Source organism: Falco biarmicus, chromosome 3 (genome assembly GCF_023638135.1).
Source record: "Falco biarmicus isolate bFalBia1 chromosome 3, bFalBia1.pri, whole genome shotgun sequence".
In the NCBI taxonomy this organism is placed as follows: Eukaryota; Metazoa; Chordata; class Aves; order Falconiformes; family Falconidae; genus Falco; species Falco biarmicus.
The window spans coordinates 81463318-81482977 of record NC_079290.1 but is presented as its reverse complement, the minus strand read 5'-3'; the positions used below and the strand labels follow the sequence as shown (position 1 = coordinate 81482977).

General features: G+C 38.1%; 1 protein-coding gene across 1 annotated transcript in view; it reads left to right on the top strand.

The window, feature by feature from the left end:
* ABCA13 (ATP binding cassette subfamily A member 13) overlaps positions 1–19660 on the top strand; it is a 211693-nt gene that overhangs the window by 100555 nt on the left and 91478 nt on the right. Inside the window, exon 42 of the mRNA XM_056331501.1 lies at positions 4168–4258. Coding sequence (XP_056187476.1) covers positions 4168–4258 — 91 coding nt within the window. The remainder of the gene's footprint in view (positions 1–4167; positions 4259–19660) is intronic.

Below are 19660 nucleotides of genomic sequence, written 5' to 3'. Positions count from 1 at the left end.
AAACAAAGAACTCTGACTTTAAAGGAAAAAATGTGTTATAATTTGTATTTTACCCTTTCTTCTTGTTCTCTCATACACTCATCATTTATTCGTTTTCCGTCTGAGGGACACTCAGGCTCTCTAAAATCATACTCTTCAAGAGAAACCAGGCTTCCATTCATACTTCAAAGGAGTCTTGAAGTTCTAACAAAATCAGTTCCTGACACTTTCAGATCTCTGTAATATTATAGTTGCTTCATTTTAAATATCTTTTCCAACCATTTGTATTTGTGTGCTTCATAATTCTTGTAACTTAAAGAGTGTTAACAGAACCAAAAGGAGGGTAGAAGGGTGTTTAATTAAATTAAGTGTATGCTGAGAGCTTTCTGGAGGATGATGTTTCACTTTCTGGCAACTCTGGAGAAGCTTATTGCTTTCTTGCTTTGCTTTGAGGAGAGAACAAAACATTGAAACATCTTTACAGAGTAAGATGTGTCAAAATACCACTTAATGGAGTACTGCTTTAAATTCTCTTCCTTGAAATGACCAGAGATTTTGCCCCAAAACTTTCTGGGGAAAGTCATGTACCTCCTTGAAATATTTTAGCTTTAAAAGACTATGTAGCTTCTAATGAGATTCAGTTTTTTTGAGGGTGCTGTAACAAACATCTAGTAATGGCACAATCATATTAATCTATTTCACTGTAGTATTACCATCTGGCCAGACCTTTTTTCTAGTAGAAAAAAGCACTTCCTATATCTACTGTATATTACTATATATATATATACACTATTACTATATATTATATATTAATATAATTCTATATTAGAGTGTATATACATATATATATACACACACACACTATTACTATACTACTCTATCAGTCTGGTGGTTTGGAAGAAGTAGCCAGGGCGGTGGCTGCTGCTTGCAAGTAGGGCAGTCCTCCTCAATGGCCAAGCACGAAGACTTGCTCTCTCCATCCCGAGGGTGACCGAGCTGGTCCTTCAGTGCCTGGTGTGGAGCAAGCTCACAGGTTCAACTGCTGGAAGCGAGCCCTGCTACTCCTTACATATTTTAAGTACTTTCCTTGAAAGCATACAGGGTTTCTTCCTGTGGCTTTGAGCTGTGCCAAGTGCCTGTCTCCCTCTGTGTATGCATATCTAAGTCTGACAGTCAGAATTGTTCCTGTTTAGCAGCTAACCATTGACCTGCTTGCAAATGTTCCTCAGTCAACAGTCACCCACAGTGAATGGCTCTAAGACTGCTTCTGCTTCATTCTGCTTAGTGAAACACACCTGTAGCTGCAGGAGGCTATACTGAGCATGGACTGCCTGGAAAGAAATATAAAACCAATGTGAATAGGAAATGTAGTAGGGCCCAGAAGTGTTGCTAAAGTGTCAGGCAGTGGTTTTGGATGATAGACGTGTCTATAAGTGTTGGTTTGTTCTGGTTTGGTGTTTTTTTTTTTTTTTTTTTTTTTTTTTTTTTTTTTTTTATGTCTATAGGTGTTGGCTTGGTTTTGGTGGTTTTTTTCCCTCTTTGCTTTCTCTTTCTTTCAGCCATTTTGGTTTTCTGCATATTTTCCTTTTAGAGGAAGATGGTTTTAGGAATGATCAGTTAGCTAGGACAGTGTCCCCATGCTCTGCAGTGAAGTGTCAAGGATACTGTGCCGCTTGGTTCTATGATGCTGTCCCAAAGAAGAAATCAGGAAGAAATCAGGGAGTAGCTGCCTAGTACAGCTTAGAGGGGGTGCAAGAAATGTCTTTTTCCTCAAGTACCCCTACAGACAGCTGTCTGGACAAGTCCCTGGTCAGATATGGACTTGCTAGCCTAAGCAGGAATTACGAAGGCATGTAGGGAAAGGCATGCTCTGCTGAAGCCCAGGAGATACCTTGTCTTGTTGAATTTATCCAGTCTGTTAGCTATGGGAAGAACACATTGTCACTCTGTCATGGTGTCTAATCCTGACTCTTCCAGATACGTGTGTTTTGGGGTGTACTTACTCTGCTAATACCATTGTTAGGCTAATATTACTTCTGTCCACAATAGCCTGTGCAACATTAGATAAATTGTCATTTCTTCTCTACACTATGGTCCCTAATGATTCCCATTCTTAATGGGATGTTTGAGAGCTACCTGGATATTATGGGGAGGACTGGACAATGCAGGTGGCCTTTTGCTTGCAGAGCTGTATCAGAATAGCTGTAGAAGTGAAGCCACAGTAGACAAGAGTATGTATTAGAAAAATGTTTTGCTGTTCTGCTGCTTTTCTAAGGCATAGCTATGTCTTCAAGTGACACAATGTGACTAAAGAAATGTCCATCTGCAACCCCAGCAGAAATTTTGACACTGAAATGAGTATATGCAGGCAACATTTTGTAGTGTAACCTATGTCCAAGCCCGAGAGGAGCAGCTCCTTTGTGGTTTTAGTCAGATCAGTTTAGTTTGGTTTGCTTGATAGAACTGATGTATAGAGGAGCCATCAGCAAGCAGATCCATGGCAACAAATTAGAATGGGTCTTTGGGCAGTCAGGATCTCCCTTCAGGGTCTAATATAAAAATGTCAGGAGGTATTAATTTCTTCTGGCCTTGCAGTTGCTAATGGTCAAAAGTGTTCCCTGAAAGCTGGCAGGTAACAAATGCAACCAATAACCACTCTTAAATGGCAATTGTATTGCAAGCAAAATAGGGTTTATGTAATAGTCAGACTTCAGCAAGTAAAAAAATATCTTCCCAAAACAATAAAGCACTTCAGATTGACTGGGTTTTATTTTCTATTGTATGAGCTTCTTGGAAACAAGGAATTTTTTGTTATAGCTGATATCAGGTTCTTTTGTGGGAAGAAATAAATAGTTTCTAAATGATTTCTGAAAGTCACGCTGTGGTTACAATCCAGCTCAACCCAAACAGAGAAGAGAAAGCAAGAGAAGGCTCTCATCAAGAGAAAGCAAAACTTTCTTTTCCTTGTACTTCTGTTGTTCGGTTAGAGATGCTCATGGTAGCTGTATTTTACGTTATTTTTTCTTTTATTGCTTTTTATCTCAAGTTCCTAGATCACTGTTTAAATTGCAGTTTGGGTTAAGATAGGATTAATTTTAATTTTCATTTGAGCTTACATGAACTGGTGTGAATGTTAATAACAGACTCACTATGAAAGCTGTTCCAAGCTTCTGCAAGGCTGAGGGACTGATAAATGAAATTAATCCCTATGAAATTTAAAGGACTTTATGTGGACAGAACTGTGAAGCAGCATTAAGAAAGTAGTAGGATAAACAGTAGGATGAACAGAAATCTACTTGGCAAAGAGTATATACCATTTAAATAGATCTCATGATTATAAAGTTTGTGAATTCTGCTGGGGTTTTAAAACATTATCTTTGAGTCCCTTCTGATGTGTGTTCCCCTGCTTAGGAAGATTCAACCCTTACAAGTTTACTGTAGTGCATATTTTTAGGTTGTTACTTTTACTAAAAAATAATTTCAGTTTTTTCCATGGTCATTTTAGGTAACGTCTCCCAGTTTCGGGTATGCATGATAATACTCTTGCTAAAAACACGTATTGTTGCCCAGTCCTCTCCGTAGCATTAATTAGACAGGACTTTGTTAACGTTGACTGTGCTTGGTGATTGCGTTGTCCTTTAAATGTCTTTCAATAGCATTATTGCCCACATGCTTGCATAAATCTATGGACACTTCCCAGAGCTCTGTGAATTCTCAGTTCTGTAGGATCTTGTACATTAGATTTAGTTGTACTGGTACAACTAGAACTCTGGTAACAGTTCCAGTTGTGCCCACAGATTTCCAGCTAGAGTATCAGAAAAGACTTGCTTTCAACATGCCTTTGGTAAAAATGGCAGTAACTGAATTCCAACACATACCACGGTTTTGGAATGTAAAATGTCAACTAAGAGTAGCCAGTCCATTGTAAAGTCTATACAGACAGTAGTGTGCGTGGGGCAGCAATGCTTTGCATAGGTTCTTTGGCATCTATTGGTATTTATTCCTTTCCCATTATCCCCAGGATTCTGCCACTGGAGAGCTTAACTAATTTTATAGTCATATTCCAGAAGGGTGGCTACAGAAGCCACTACTAATCTCATAATCTGAATGGTTTGGGATATATACGTATATATTAAGTAGTTTTTAGAAAATGGATTCTAAAGTTATTTTTTTCCTATTTCATGAAAGGTATTTCTGAAGCTACTGCAGGACTCGGAGAAGATGCCCTATGTTCCACAGGCAACACACCTGGACCATGCAAATGATGTTGAATCAGCCAGTAAGTAGAAAATTAGATACTTTCTGAAGCAGCCAGATTTATAAAGATCACAAACGCAAAGACAAATATGCATAAAGTTCCCAAAGTTGAGGAATGCACAAGCAAATGGAGAGCACTGCCTGCTACCATCTGGCAATTCTTTTTTGTGTCAGTGATCTGCCTTGTGTAGTAGGTTTTTATACGTCTACTGTGATCCACTTCTGTATCGGTTCACAGTTGTCTTCCCACCCTTCTACTATGTATATACATGCACAAAAGCATTCTCTCACTGTGTCAGCATTAACATACTGCTTCCTTCAAGCCTCTGGCAGCTAATTACTTTCTTTGACTCATACTGGCAATGGATAAATATTGCTGAGATACACCACAGATATAAATTCTGTAAACTATTAGAAACGTGTATTAATCTCCATCCACGTGCAAATAAAATAATAATAAAAACTGTTGCTCCCCATAGTAGAATATAATTTTTCCTCTCAAGTGGCATGTTATTTCAGGTTTCCTTACATGTTTGTTTTAAAGCAAGCTCCTTTATCCTTTCTATTTTATTGCCATGCAAGTTTGGGATGAGGTCCTCATTAATATTTCTGAAATCTTAGGAAGCTTCTTTCTCCTCAAAAAACTTTTCTTATAAGTCACTAATGTGATACCTCAAGTTCTGTAATGACAGTGTTCACCAAACTGATCAGTATTTTCTCATTGTTCCTGGGATTCTCATACTTCCATACTTACCATGTTTCTATTTGATGATTTATATCTAGATTGCAGTCATCTTTGGTTAGATGTCAAACTCTTTATTCTATATGCAGTCCTTTTTGGTTTGTTTCTATAGAACACAGGCACAGACAGGTCCTGATCTGTGACTAAGAACATTCATTGTTACAGTAATGGAAATAATAATTGTGAACCAAGCTTGTGTTATTTGTTAAGATAAACTCAATTGGATCTCCCAGTAATAAGTAATCAGTACCAAGAACTGTGGCCTAAGATGAGACCTTTTCTTACAGTGTTAACTTGACTGGATGACTTTTTCCAGAGGGTCTTTCTGGTGGACTATTTCAGTCCCCGTTGAATCAGAAAAGATGTAACTGTATAGCAAAACCCCCTTCACTAAGCAAATAAAATATCCACTCAAGTGAGGTGTGAGAACAAGACTTCCATTCAAAATACAACTTTGAATATCCCTTATTTTATAACAATCAGTCGTGTATATCTTCAAAGCTCAGCTAGGGTATCTGAACCAATCTGAAATCAAAACAGTCTGTCTTCTCCATGTTGCATTTTCATCAAAGAGCAAGATTTACAGTTCCTAAAGTAATGAAAACAGAATATACTGTACCTAAGAACTTGATAACTTTTATCATCTGCATTTCAAACCACATAACAGTATTTGTTCAAGTTATTATATTAATAAAGAATCTAGTAATCAGAGACTGTATTTCTCGGTCTGATAAATTATAGAAGAAAATATGATGATAATGCCATTTCTTCAGGGATGAGAGTACTGGAAAATTGTCATTCATTGCAGATGACTGTCATTCATCATTAGGGACAGTTGTGAAGTGTAGGCATAAGGGATCTGGGAAATGGTCATGAAAGGTATCCATCATTGTCAAAGCTAACCAGAATACTCCATGGGCAATAGCTTGATCTGTATAACTTTGTCTTTGAAAGCAGATTCAAAGGCAGTCAAACTTCCTTGTCAAAATAATGAAATGAATTTTCAAAACCCCCTAGAGCAAACAGCTGGGTTATTGAGAAGATCACAGGATGCTTCTATTTGATTTGTAAAAGAATTAGGACTAGTGAGCTGCTTTGACAAAGCATGGATCTGAGCACAAGCAGGACTATTGGCTATCCCTTATAGTACTGAGCCCTTGGGGCATCAAAACTGTGTAGAAACCAAAATGATGTCTCTTGTCTCTCAGCCAAGGAGGTGTTGTGGAGTGGTGTGCATGTCCCTTAAATGAAACTGCAAAAAATTAGTTGTGATTTAGGTTGAAGTCTCTTGCCAGTTTTTGGCATTGGTCATCACTTCAGCAAAATATGACAGTATGTTACTGAAGTTGGAGATTTGATAATTTCTAGTTGTGTTTTACAGTGTCTTATTGTCCTGGCTGGAATGGAGTTAATTTTCTTCATAGCAGCCCTTATGGTGCTGTGTTTTGGATTTGTGACTAAACCAGTGCTGATAACACACCAGTGTTCTGGCTATTCCTGAGCCGTGCTTGCAGTATCATGGCTTTCTCTTTTTCCCATTCTGCCCTCTCTGCCTGTGGTGAGTAGGCTGAGGATGAGCAAGAAGCTGGGAGGGTATATGACATGGACAGCTGAGCCAAACTGACCAGAGAGTTATTCAATGCTGTATAGTGTCATGCTCAGCAATAAAAACTGAGGGGAGGGTGTTTTTTTTGAGGAGGTAACCATTGCAACCAGACTGGCTGAGCATCAGTCTACTTTGGGGGAAGTGGTGAGTTACTGCTTTTGCATTGCTTGGTTTTTTGTTGTTTTCTTCTTTCTTCTTCCTTCACTTCTTAAACTGTCTTTATCTTAACCCTCAAGTTTTCTCACGTTTTCTCTTCCTATTCTTTCCCATACTCTGCTGGAGGAGGGGGAGCCTGAACGAGCAGCTGTGTCATGCTAAGCTGCTTGCCAGGGTCAACACACCATGATAACATAAAATAAACTCAGAATTATATGACCCTTTCTAAATGCAAATATTAGGGGTAAGTAGCATTCCATTAATTAAATTGTAACAATTTTAATATTGGCAACGTTAAATATATGAAGCACACTGTGTAATTTCTAGTGGTTTAAGTTTCCTTTGTGGAAGGTTTACTCATAATTTTGAGTTATATTCCAAACGAAAAACCTTGGAATAAAACTCATCTTTTGGTGAGAACAGTTAACATTTTGAGTCAGGGAATGCCTATGTGTGCAGGCATAATATGTGCATGTATTTTAATAGAGATGTGCAAAATTAAATTCTCCACAGCTGGGGCACACAATTGATGGTTACTGTTTTGTAGATGTATAGAGAGCACGCAGAAAAAAAGCTAGACTGAGCTTGCAACAACTGCATCACAAGATCATTGGAGCCAAGTAGTCTCGAGAAAATGGAAAAAACAAACTCTGTGCAGTCCAATAAAATCATAAACTACAGCAGGCAGTATATGAACACAAATAATCAGGAGAGCTAAGAGGAAATCTAGGGGGTGACTAGCTAACCATGGATAAATAACAAAATATTCTGAGCATATGCAAACGCAGGCAATCGGCTAGAGAGTGGGCTTGTTGGATTGTTAAGGGACTGCAGAACTAAGATATTCAGATATGTTGCTGAAGAGCAAAATTAATTACTTTTGTAGCATTCTATGTCTTTGATTGATTGATTTAGATAGATAGTTTGGGAGATACCAACTTTGGATCTAGCCTCTTTTTGCAGTAAAATACGGTTGGAACCTGAGATATAGTAAAACTAAACTGTAGAAAATTCAAAATGGATTAAACTGTGTTTCACACAGTGATTCATAACATTTGAAATTCATTGCCATAAAAAGTTATGAAGACTAAGTGTGTGGTGATATGTTTTAAAAAAGTGAAAGAGTGGTTCTTAGTGTATATATAACATTAATAGCTATAGTCACAGAAGTGCTATAAAAGCTTATATGCCTTTGAATTTGGGTAAGTTAGCCATTGAAAGTGTGGGAGTGGAAGCAGGTTGATTCATAACTAATTTTTATGGTTGCTTAAAACTTTGTCTGAAAGAGCTGGTGTTAACCATTTTGAAGGCTATTGGGCAAAATTTACATTACTCCTATTAGGATTTAAGAGATCAACAATATGCAGTGCTTATAAAGCACATCTGAAAGCTAATTTAAGTAAGAAATTGTAGATGACAAGAAGCGGTCAGCAGTAGTGAAACATCAAGCTGAAGAGATTTCAGTGAATTTTCACTGGGTTTCAACTATGCCTTTTGATTATTTTCATCAGTGATACTGAAGTAAATATAACCTCAACTGTTAAAAAACCCCAAAACAACACTGCAAGGGATTGGTAGAATGCTGATGAGTCAGACCAGTCCTAAAGAGTGAGTTAGATCATTTGAAAAGCTAAATCTATTCTAAATAAAGTGTGTTTTAATTCAGCCAAATGCTGGCGAAATCTATGTAATAGAGAGTACTGTCCTCGAAAACACAGACTTTGAAAGTTACTTACTAATCCTGGTGGAAAAGTGTTTTAAGACAGTATAGATAAGATGATTTATGTTTCAATTTAATGTACTAAAGGATGTGAAGAGGTCATTTTGACTATCAGTACAAAATTGATGAGATTCATGCTACAATATCATGTACAACTTTTGTGTCCATGTTTTGAAGTTTTAATGTCTTTAAGTTGGGAATTTGGAAAGGTAAAAAGGAAGAGTTAATATTGGAGGTAAAGTCCTTATAAAGGCACCATCAGGGCTCAGTCATTGTGGTTTATTAAAAGAAAGTAAGTTGTTCGCTTAAAAAGTCTAATTTTTTTTATGCATGGAGAATACTGCCTATTAAGCTATAGTTCTAACTGTTATAGGGGCAGAAGTGATAAATGTAATAAAGAACAAAGTAAGAGAAACAAATAGCTGGAAGGTAGAGGCAGGTGCTTCTCCTATAGGTTATTTAACAATTGGAGTTAATCTACCAGGGAAATATGATCCTTCTCCTGGGGCTTTTGACACAAGCCTGGGGGTTTTGCAGAAAAAAAGCTACAGTAAGTGGTGCTATTGATTTCTGTGCATGGATAATAGAGTGGAATTTGATGTTTGTTGACAGGTGATCAAGTAGTTTCTTCTGTTTTTAGAGAGAAGCTTTTAATCCTCTGTGATTAATTGAGCTTCCTGTATTTACAAAATAAGGGCCGACAGAGTATTTGTATGTTTGATGTTGTATCACAACATCAGTTTTTAAGTAGAACTCCCTTCTTTCATTTCTCTGAAAAATTCACTTAAAAGGCTATAAGAATGAATCGAATCCTCTACCTTGCAAAATGTAACTTAATTTCGGAGTAGAAAACTGTGGACAATTAGGAGCAGTAGCTCTGTTTAGAGGAAGTGGCTGCTGACATGAAGACTGATACTAAAATTTTCAATTTTTTGCCAACCACTGATGAGAAGATACAGCATACATTTCAGTCTTCTGGTAATCTAATAGTATAGATGACACTACCACTTAAATTCAGCACTAGATCCTGAAAAAGAAGTGTCAAAATAGCTAGTCTAAAAATCTTGAATACATTATATTTTCCTACAGCTTTTTTATTGTTGTTTTAATTACTTTCTTGCAGGAAATCTTGTGATTCTAGTATATGTTGAAAACTTAATTTCACCTCTTCCAATTACTTAGCTTTATACTCCTCAACCCTGAATCTTGCTTTATTTTTCATCACCGTTTCAGGATTCTCTGAAGCATTGAATGAAGATGGAGCATTTTTATAATGTAACCAATCAGTAGTCATAAAAAGATACCTGATCTCAAAAATAAGACAATCTAACTTGTTTAAGGTTTACATAAATTTGTTTTCTCAGTAAGTGCATAAAGGTAACTCCTTCTATCCTCCTGAAAGTAAATGGTCATGTTCTTCCACTTACCTTAAGCGTGTTTCATTCTTTTCATCCACTATCTTATCTTGTCTTATCCAAACATTTTCCCTACCAGCTGCTTTCCTTGTGGTTGCTGCCTGGTCCTTTTCCACTTTTCAGCTACAGTATGGACATCTTGGGCTCTTTGTCAGACAACAGAAAGCTATTAGAAAAATAATGGAAAGAGAGCTATTTTCCAGTAAAGGGATGTACTCTTACAGTGTCCAGAATCTGATCCACTTCCTGTTCTGCACCTCCTTGTCTTCATGTTCATCTCCTAACTGCTGGCAAATGATTGTAGTGAACGCTCGCTGCCCTCCTCCTAGAGGCCTTTTGCTCCCTTCAGCTCTAGAGAAAAAAATGGTCAGTAAAGCACCTACCGAAAGGGGGGCTCAAGTAAAAAAAGGCTATAGTTTTCTGCAAGTGCTAGAGCACCAAAGAAAAAACCAATAATCCCTTCTGAAATTTCAATTTTGAAAATGATATTAATTCCTCATGAATGTGTTCTGTTGGTGAAATTAAGTTGGTTCCGTAAAAGGTCACCCATGTGACTTAGTTGCTGCTTTCCTTCGCTATGTAATTTGGTATTTTTGCACGTTCTTAAAACGTATGAATCTCAGTCAGACTGAACGGTATGCTTGAAGAAATGTGTTGTGCTATAGATATAGATCCAGACTTCAGATTGTGGTCTGAAATTTATTATTTCCCATTTCTAACTACTTGAAAATGAATGAGGAAAGTTGCTGCATCATTCCATCTTATGAGGGAAGAGATGATGCCTTTTGTATCCTGCCTAGAAGAAACAGAATCATCAGAGACTTCTTTTGAATTTGTGGGTCACCAGAACTGATATGCATGTAACTTTTGATGCTGATGACTAGATATTGAATTTCTACACATCTCAAGTGCCTTCTAAACAGAAAATTGTATTGACATTAACATTTCTCAGCTCTTGCTGCCTGATGTGGATGCATGAGAATATTTTGAACCTGTTCTTTCCAGCAACCTGCTGCCTTCACCATAATCTAAACTGTTTGTCATGTTAGTTATTAGTAGTGCTTCTTTCAGAAATTAAATAGCTTGGAAGTTCATCCACTATGCTCAGATATTTCTTTGAGCTGAAGGACAAAAGATACAGACAGTTGTGAGTGCACTAGGAATGCTTTATTTACCCAAAGGTAAATGTTAGAATGTGAACTTCCTTAACATCTTGAAAAGCAAGTGATCCGTTCATTCTGCTGTGTAGCTCTTATGTCTTGCTTATAAGCTCTTCTTTGATTTCTTCTTGACAGTATATTTCTTCGTAGAGGCTGTGTTTTCCCTCAGACTTGCTAATGCTCCCTTTTGTCTCTCATTCTCCAACCTTTCCTTTGCACTCCAGGATTTCCTGTTGCTTTCTTTTAGTTCCTCTGTTTTGTTGAGGCTATTACAACAGCTGCAGACAGGGAAAAACTGTTGACAGCCTTTATGTTTTTTCATGGTATTTTTGAAATCCTGTCCTTTAATAAATTATTCAGGAGTCTTGTCCTCCACTCTGCAGGACTGCTTGTCTTCCATTTCAAGTTGTAATAATCCCTAAATAATTTTTACCAAAAAAAGGAAAAAATAAAATAAGAGAAGTAGAACTCTTTCTCAGAGGACAAATTAGATATGGCAGACTGTATTCCTGTGTTCAGTTGTTGCTTTTGTAAATGACCTGATTGCAGTTTTTGGAGATACTCAATTTTTTCCATATCTGTGACATCTTCAAAAATCCGTATTCCCTGTGTGGTTTATGTGATCATCTGTTATCTGAAAGCAACTGAAATTTAAACAGCAATGGGTTGCCTGGTGCAACAGCAATGATGAGTTGCCTGGTATAACACTAATGTGTTTTTTGCTGCACCTATAGTAATATTTTCTTCCTAGCTTAACTAATGAAATCCTTTTTGACTTACGCTTTTTCTGTTGCACAGTAGTAGGAGTTTTCCAAAGATAGCATTTCCTTCTCGTGTTCAAGACGAAATGATTATTTTTCTCCTTCATAATATGGGGCCTATGTGCTGGAGCAGTTTGACTCTTAGATAATTAATACAAAGCCACACATATAGTGTCAGAAAATATTTGCTTTTAATAGCTAGTCTTTAGGTTCTATATGCAAAGTAAATTTTGGTGGTTCCTTGCCTTGCAATAAGGTCAAGTATATATTTTCTAGATATTTTTTCCAAGTGTGCCTGTATTTGTATATATTTATGTATTTTGATAAATGAATGTAGTGTATGTGCATATATACATACATGCACACAAATAACTTTGCTTTGTTAATGCTGTTGCACCAGTGAATAAAGATACTTTAAATTCAATTATGTAAGTATGTAAATGGTCTATTTTTTGAAGAAATGCTTATCAAGACTAAGTGTACTTACTTTTCATTTTGAAATGGAACATTGCTTACGGAAGGGTCTTCATCTTTTTAACATCTTGCTTCATCTAATAAGTAAATGCTATATCCATGTAGGTGTGTTACGCATCTTAGTTACACTAGAAAGGCTGTATTTGATGTGGATACTTCCACGTGAAACCAGATTATCACGTGTCCAGTAGCTTCTTGAAATGATCTCCTTTGGTGAAATTGTTGTCTCTGCTCTGTCACTAAAACATTTATGTTACAAAAGCCCACAAAGATCTTATCAATAGTCACGCATCTGCTTTCTCACTACTAGCAACATTCTGCAGGATCACAAGGTTTTCATTTCTTAAAGCTAACAAAAAAGTGCTTTAAGAAGTTACAGAGACAATATCCAAAGTAGATTCAGTATGAAAGGCAGTACACTGAGCAGCCAGCACTTAAGGCTGAACTTTTTGCTATTGTTCATGCAATAAGCTTATATAGGTCACAAAGTGACACCATGGTAAGATTTGTATATTACACTGTTGCCAGTCAATTCCTCATTTGAAATATATAAGTGGGACTTTATGATACGTAGACCTGGTGTTGGGACTCTTGTATAGTTGAAAATTTTTATCTGTGTCATTTTTTCTCTTTCTATCTGTCTCTTGATCTATTTTGCAGTTTACTTAGGTTACCATTTTCATTGGAGGTATTAGAAAAAATGAAACAGTTGGTTCTGTTAATCAAGATCCTTGTAGCTGTTTAATACCACTGTTCATGAGATACCAGCATGCCTGAAGGAAGAGATTATTCATCAAATACATTTTTCAATTGTTTGCTATAGCTGTGGGTCTGAATAAAACATGCCTCCTGCAGAACTCAGTCATCTTTCAGTTTTGAATTGTTTCCCTGCACAAACTTTGATATGATTTTATTGTTAACAGAATAACTCCAATAGAGATGGTGTCTAAAAATATTCTTGATTTTGGAAGTTGCAATATTTCAGACAAAGTACTTTGTTCACATTAAGCTAATACTTGCACAATTTGTAAAAGTTGAAGTGGTTAAGAATGTCCTGTCTATCAGGGTGAAATCTTGGCCTTACTGAGGAGGTTTGCTCCATTTGTTGTCTGAATTTTCCCTAGAGCAATTCCAGGAGGTTTGTTCCAGAGTGCCTTATATGGTGCTTCCAAAGGCCACTCCCTGCAAATGTTGCAGTTGCATAATCTGCAGTATAGAACTGGACAGCTCTCCTTTCTGGGAAGAAAGTTACCAGTGGGGAGTACTGGAGAACACCTGGTTTGAATATATACTTGGACCTTTGCTACATTTAATCTTTCTAATTTGAACACGCTAAGATATTTGGCATTGTCTCCCACTTAAGTGCTGTGTTAAGGAGAACATTCAGATTGTATTGCTGTCCTGCTCTTCCACCAAACTTTTGCCAAACACAGCAAAAGTCCTGTGGGTTGTAGCCCTAATGTCTACATAGTATTCAGTCCTGAAACGTAATCTGAGTTTACAGGTTGAATTCACTGGATTGAATTCTAATAGCTTTCTGGCTATGGATTTCCACTTCTATGAAGAAAAGGAATCCATCCCCAAAAGTGTCCTACTCATTGTAATAAAAGAGCATATTCTAGTGCAGATATATCTGATGGATGTTTGCTTGTGCATGTGCAGGAATGAAATAATGGACTCAATGACATATCAATATGATCCTAGTTGAAGATGCTTTACTTAAGTTTCTGCAAGCTTATATACAATTTTCATATTCGTACACGTCACACCTTAATTCTATTGGTTACATACGGTGTTCAAATGTTGCTATACAGATACTAATTGATTAAAAGCATACAAGCAGTTAATCCCATCTTTAAAATTGTTGACATTCCTGCGGTTATCAGCTCCCAACTCAGCTCCTGTTTTTCTGCCTGCTTAACTGCCAAAGATCCTGTTTTCTTTGTTCACGGTGTCTTTCTCACACAACCTTGCGGCCTTGCTGAGCAGACAAAACTTTTAATCATATCACGCTGCTAAAGCAAGAGTGAGTTTTGATAGGCCACATGTCCCTTTTCTTCCAAATACATTGCCACATGCATGTACAAGTGTATTCTTTCTCTCTGCCAAGTCTGATATATATACACATATATATATATGTATGTATATAAATATGAAATCAGTTAGAATTCTTTTTTTGGTAGTTATGACAGACTGTGCTTCTCTCCTTTTGTACTTTAAAGAATACAGACAGAATGTTCAAATAAGCTTTCACTTTGTGGCCACCATTCTGTGCCTGTTTTTCAACTGTTCCTGCTCTTGCTCCATCCTCCACACGGCAATTCATTGCAGGTGCATCACTGCAGGGGACATAGTACTACAATAAAAGCATATCTATTTGGAAAATTATCTCCTAGAAACTGAAATTAGCATATTTGTTAATATTGCAAGTTAATCATGCAGGAATTAAAACTCAGAGAATTAGGGCTCCCAAAATTATAGTAATTTTCCCTTTCATGGCATGATAGGATTGTGCCCGCCTGGCCGAATATCTGTCTTTTATTTGTTTCCAAAGAATACGCCCGTTTCATGATGATGAAGGTGCTCTGGCCACAGTAGTGTTTGCCACAGAAAACTAAAAAATACTTGGTGCTTAATTCCAACTTCTTTTTCAGTATGGTTTAGGCTGGCAGCAACCCCAACTAAAATGTAGAGAAGAGATACAAATCAAGGCAAAGTGGAACACATGGAAATGTTATAACAGAGATTGTATTCGGCACCAAAAGACACATCTCTAGAAAGAAATGAAACCCTGTATTTACGAATTATGGCAACAGCGCATTAAGCAATGTGTCCTCTTCCATCAGGACCAGACTAGTTTAGGTGGCCATTCATCAAATCAGCTTGGCTGTCAGTGTAACAACCCTTTTGGTTCTCTTTGGGTGTCTGTAGGGTAATGGATAGGAAGACAGCAGCATTATTTCCCATTTCTTTAGTCTTCTGTGCTATTTGTTTGCTTCTGACTGGAGAAGGGAAGGAAACAGACTATTTTGTACTAGAAAATGAATTCCCTTCATTGAAATTTATGACAGTGCTTTTATAACCAGAGTAGGTGCTGGTACCATTCACTAAAAGTGTTACATTCCAAAGTAAAGATATACTCAGTTGAGTTTCTGTTATAGCTACATGCCTACCCATTTTCATACTAGTAAAAACAAGTGGAGTTTTAACTTCAGCAGCAAACAGGGCGTTGTTTTTTTCCTAGCTGTTGTGTTGGCCGTTATTGTTTATTATAGTAGCAGCAATACCTTGGAAACCCAATCTAAAGTCAAGCCCTGTTGCTCCAGACACCCTATGGACTAATAGCATGGATAAAAAATCCCCAGATTCTCACTACCTTTGACAGCTTGCAGTCTAGTTTTAAGACTGAATGCAATGAGTAGATAAAACAGACAAATGGGATTGGGAAGGTAAGATTATAAATACAGTCCATAAATTAAAAGCAGAGGTCTCAGTTCACTGACTTTCTATCTACCATATTTACTTGCTGAATGCTATTTGGACTCTTTTGCTTCCCCAAGTTTACCCTTATAATAGAGAGTGGCTGTGATGCGCATCTGTTCTAAAATTCTTATCTATCACCACACATGAGGTGCTGTTGCATGGTGTGGCATTTATACTTTAGAGGATTTTCTGTCATTTTGATATGAGTGATGAGAAAGCTTAATGGATTTTTGCAGTGGTATGAGACTGGGTATTCTTGCATTAAATAGAAGGTTAAAACAGTCAGGAAATGCTATGTGTATTTCAGTATTAGTTATATGTGAATTCAAGAGGCTGGCTTACCTTCTTTTTATCTTGTATGGGCATTATAGATACATAAATTACTACTACATATAATAGAATTATAATTTCTAATATAAATAGTAATGGTTGTCAGTGAAGACATAAAGAAAGGGAAAATTTGAATCTAATTTTTTAGTTTTTATGTAACTCATAAAATTGCTAAGCAATATTTGCATTCAGTAGTGCCCACCTTTGAGAGCTTTGGCTGGAACTCAGGAGAAAAGGAGAGTTTACCAGTTTTTGAAAAAGGGGTAGAAAACTCTGGGGGGCTATAAGGATGTCATGAGGTTATGCAGGGTGAAGATTAGAGAGGTGAAAGCCCATCTAGAACTCAAGTTGGTCACCATCATAAAAGATAACAAAAAATGTTTTTACACATACATTGGAAACAAAAGGAGGGTCAAGGATAATCTGTGTCTTTTATTGGATGCAGCCAGGAACGTTGCCACAAAGAATGAGAAGGCTGAGGTACTTGATGTTTTCTTTGCCTCAGTCTTTAATAGCAAGACCAGCTTCCCCCTGGGTACTCAGCCCCCTGAGCTGGAAGACAGGGAGGAGAAAGAGCAGAATGAAGTCCCCACAGTCCAGGAGGAAAAGGTTAGTGACCTGCTACTCTACTTGGACATGCACAAGTCTATGGGGCTGGATGGAATCCACCCAAAGGTACTCAGGGAGCTGTCAGAGCAGCTCACCAAGCTGCTCTCCATCATCTATCAACAGTCCTGGCAAACTGGAGAGGTCCCAGAAGACTGGAGGTTAGCCAATGTGATGCCCATCTACAAGAAGGGCAGGAAGAAGGATATGGGGAACTACAGACCTGTCAGCCTAACCTCAGTGCCAGGGAAGGTTATGGAGCAGATCATCCTGAGCACCATCATGCAGCAAATGCAGGACAGCTTGGGGTTCAGGCCCAGTCAGCATGGGTTTATGAAAGGCAGGTCCTGCTTGACTAACCTGATTTCCTTCTACAAGAAGGTGATCCACCTAGTGAACGAGGGAAAGCCTGTGGATGTTGTCCACCTTGACCCTAGTAAAACCTTTGACACTGTCTCTGATAGCCTTTTCCTGGAGAAACTGGCCGCTCATGGCTTGGATGGTTGTGCTTTATGCTGTGTTAAAAGCTGGCTTAATGGCTGAGCTCAAAGAGTGGTGGTGAATGGAGTTACATCTGGCTGGTGGCTGGTCACAAATGATGTTCCCAGGGCTCAGTACTGGGGCCAGTCCTGTTTAGTATCTTTGTCAATGATCTAGATGAGGGGATTGAGTGCACCCTCAGTAACTTTGCAGATGACACCAAGTTGTGGGGGGAGTGCTGATCTGCTTGAGCATAGAAAGGCTCTGGAGGGGGTCTGGACGGGCTGGACCAATGGGCCAAGGCAATAGTATGAGGTTCAACAGGGAGAAGTGCCGGGTCCTGCACTTGGGTCACAGCAACCCCAGGCAATGTTACAGGTTTGGGGAAGAGCAGCTGGAAAGCTGCCTGGAGGAAAAGGCCCTGGGGATGCTGGTTGACAGCCGGCTGAACATGAGCCAGCAGTGTGCCCAGGTGGCCAAGAAGGCCAACAGCACCCTGGCTTGTATCAGAAACAGTGTGGCCAGCAGGACAAGGGCAGTGATCGCCCCCCTGTACTCAGAGCTGGTGATGTGGCACCTGGAATACTGTGTTTGGTTTTGGGCCCCTCACTGCAAGAGAGATGTAGAGGTGCTGGAGTGTGTCCAGAGAAGAGCAATGAAGCTAGTGAAGAGAAGGATTTACAGAACTTGTCTTATGAGGAGCAGCTGAGGGAACTGTGGTTGTTTAGCCTGGAGAGGATGAGGCTTGGGCAGGGGGAGGGGGATCTTATTGCTGTCTACAACTGCTCGAAAGGAGTTTATAGACCAGGTGGGAGTAGGTCTTTTCTCCCAGATAACAGGTGACATGACAATAAGAAACAGCCTCAAGTTATGGCAGGGGAGGTTTAGACTGGATATTAGGAAAAATTTCTTCACTGAAAGTGTGGTGAAGCATTGGAACAGGCTGCCCAGGGAGGTGGTGGAATCACCATCCCTGGAGGTATTAAAAAACTACATAGATGCAGTGCTTAGTGACATGGTTTAGTGATGGACTTGGCAGTCCTGGGTTAATGGTGGACTTGATGACCTCAAAGGTCTTTTCCAACCTAAAAGTTTCTGTGGTTCTGTGGTTTGTATAATAGAGGTAATAGTATGTTCTAACTGAAAAAAAAAATATCTTGAAATTAAAGGATGATATTTGTAGTGTGGATAAGGCTATGGCATGTCTGTAAAGAATAAGTAAACACCTTGAATTGGATTCTTTCTTACACTAATAATCTGTTCTGACTGTTTTGTAGATCTTTGCAGCTGCATACTATGATGCTGGACTTTGTTCAAGTTCACCTAGTAATCTGTACAGTAGTTGAAGAAGTTGGGGGACAGGAATCAGTCTTTTTGAGGCAGCCATTTGCTGCAGATGTCTGCAGTGTTGAAGCTGTGATTCTACATTTTCACCTCTAATTGCTTAGCCTCTGTCAGCAAAAGCAATATATCCATTTAATGAGCTGTTGAGAATCTACATAATGTATTCTATTCAGTTTGTTATTTTGGTAAGTGTAATGTATTGTGTTCAGTTGGGTTATTCAGTAGCGAAAACTAGTCATGGCTTTATTTCTGTTTACTTGTTAGCCATCCCAGAGTTGTCCTGTAGAAAGTAGAGTTAAGATGCATCAGTGTGCAAGAGGCATGGAATATTTTAGATTGGTGGTTAATGTGTTTGTATGAGTCATCTTTCATGTGAAAACATGACTGGAAAATTCCTCATTTTAACTGTTCCTCCTCTACTAACAACAACAACAACAAAAAAGACTGAAGTTAATTTATTTATTATTGAGGTGTTGTGTGCTGCACTACACATTTTTCATATTATCTCATAAAGCTTTGTGAAAAACTAAAATAAAAGAATGGGAAGGAAGGGGAAAAAAAGCCTCCTATACTTCTGTCTTGTTTCTTTCCATTTACTGGTGGATACTACCAATGTATTTTCCATTGCCATTTAATTATGTGCCTTTGGTGAGTCTGTACAATGTGTTTACCACCTGCAACAAACCTGAATGAAAATCCTGGATGCAAACAGTTCAGGATCAAATGCTGTTGCTTGGCTGCATCTCTGTTGTTGATTTGATAACAGCGCAGCAAGAAAGAGCAAAGAAAAATATTTTATGGATGAAGGTTTGTTGTCTGCTAACTACTGCAGGCTGTATAATTTTCCTTTTCACAAAAGCACTTTACATGACTGTGTGTTTTGTTTAGCAAGTGAAGGTCAGATCTATCTCCTCTTCAACCTGTTGAGCAGGGGTACCGTAAAGTGTTCCTGCCTTTAAAGAGATTTAGCTACAATGGTGCCCTACCAGTTCTTCACACTTTTAGACATTGCTGTGGGTAGATCATAGCTGCTGTGTTTAGGCTTGACTATAGAATGTATTTCTTCTAAATAGATGGTGGGTGGTTTGAATGAAGTTTGCCCCCTTCTTTCCTAAGTTTCTTGCCAACAAATGAACTTTTGTTCATA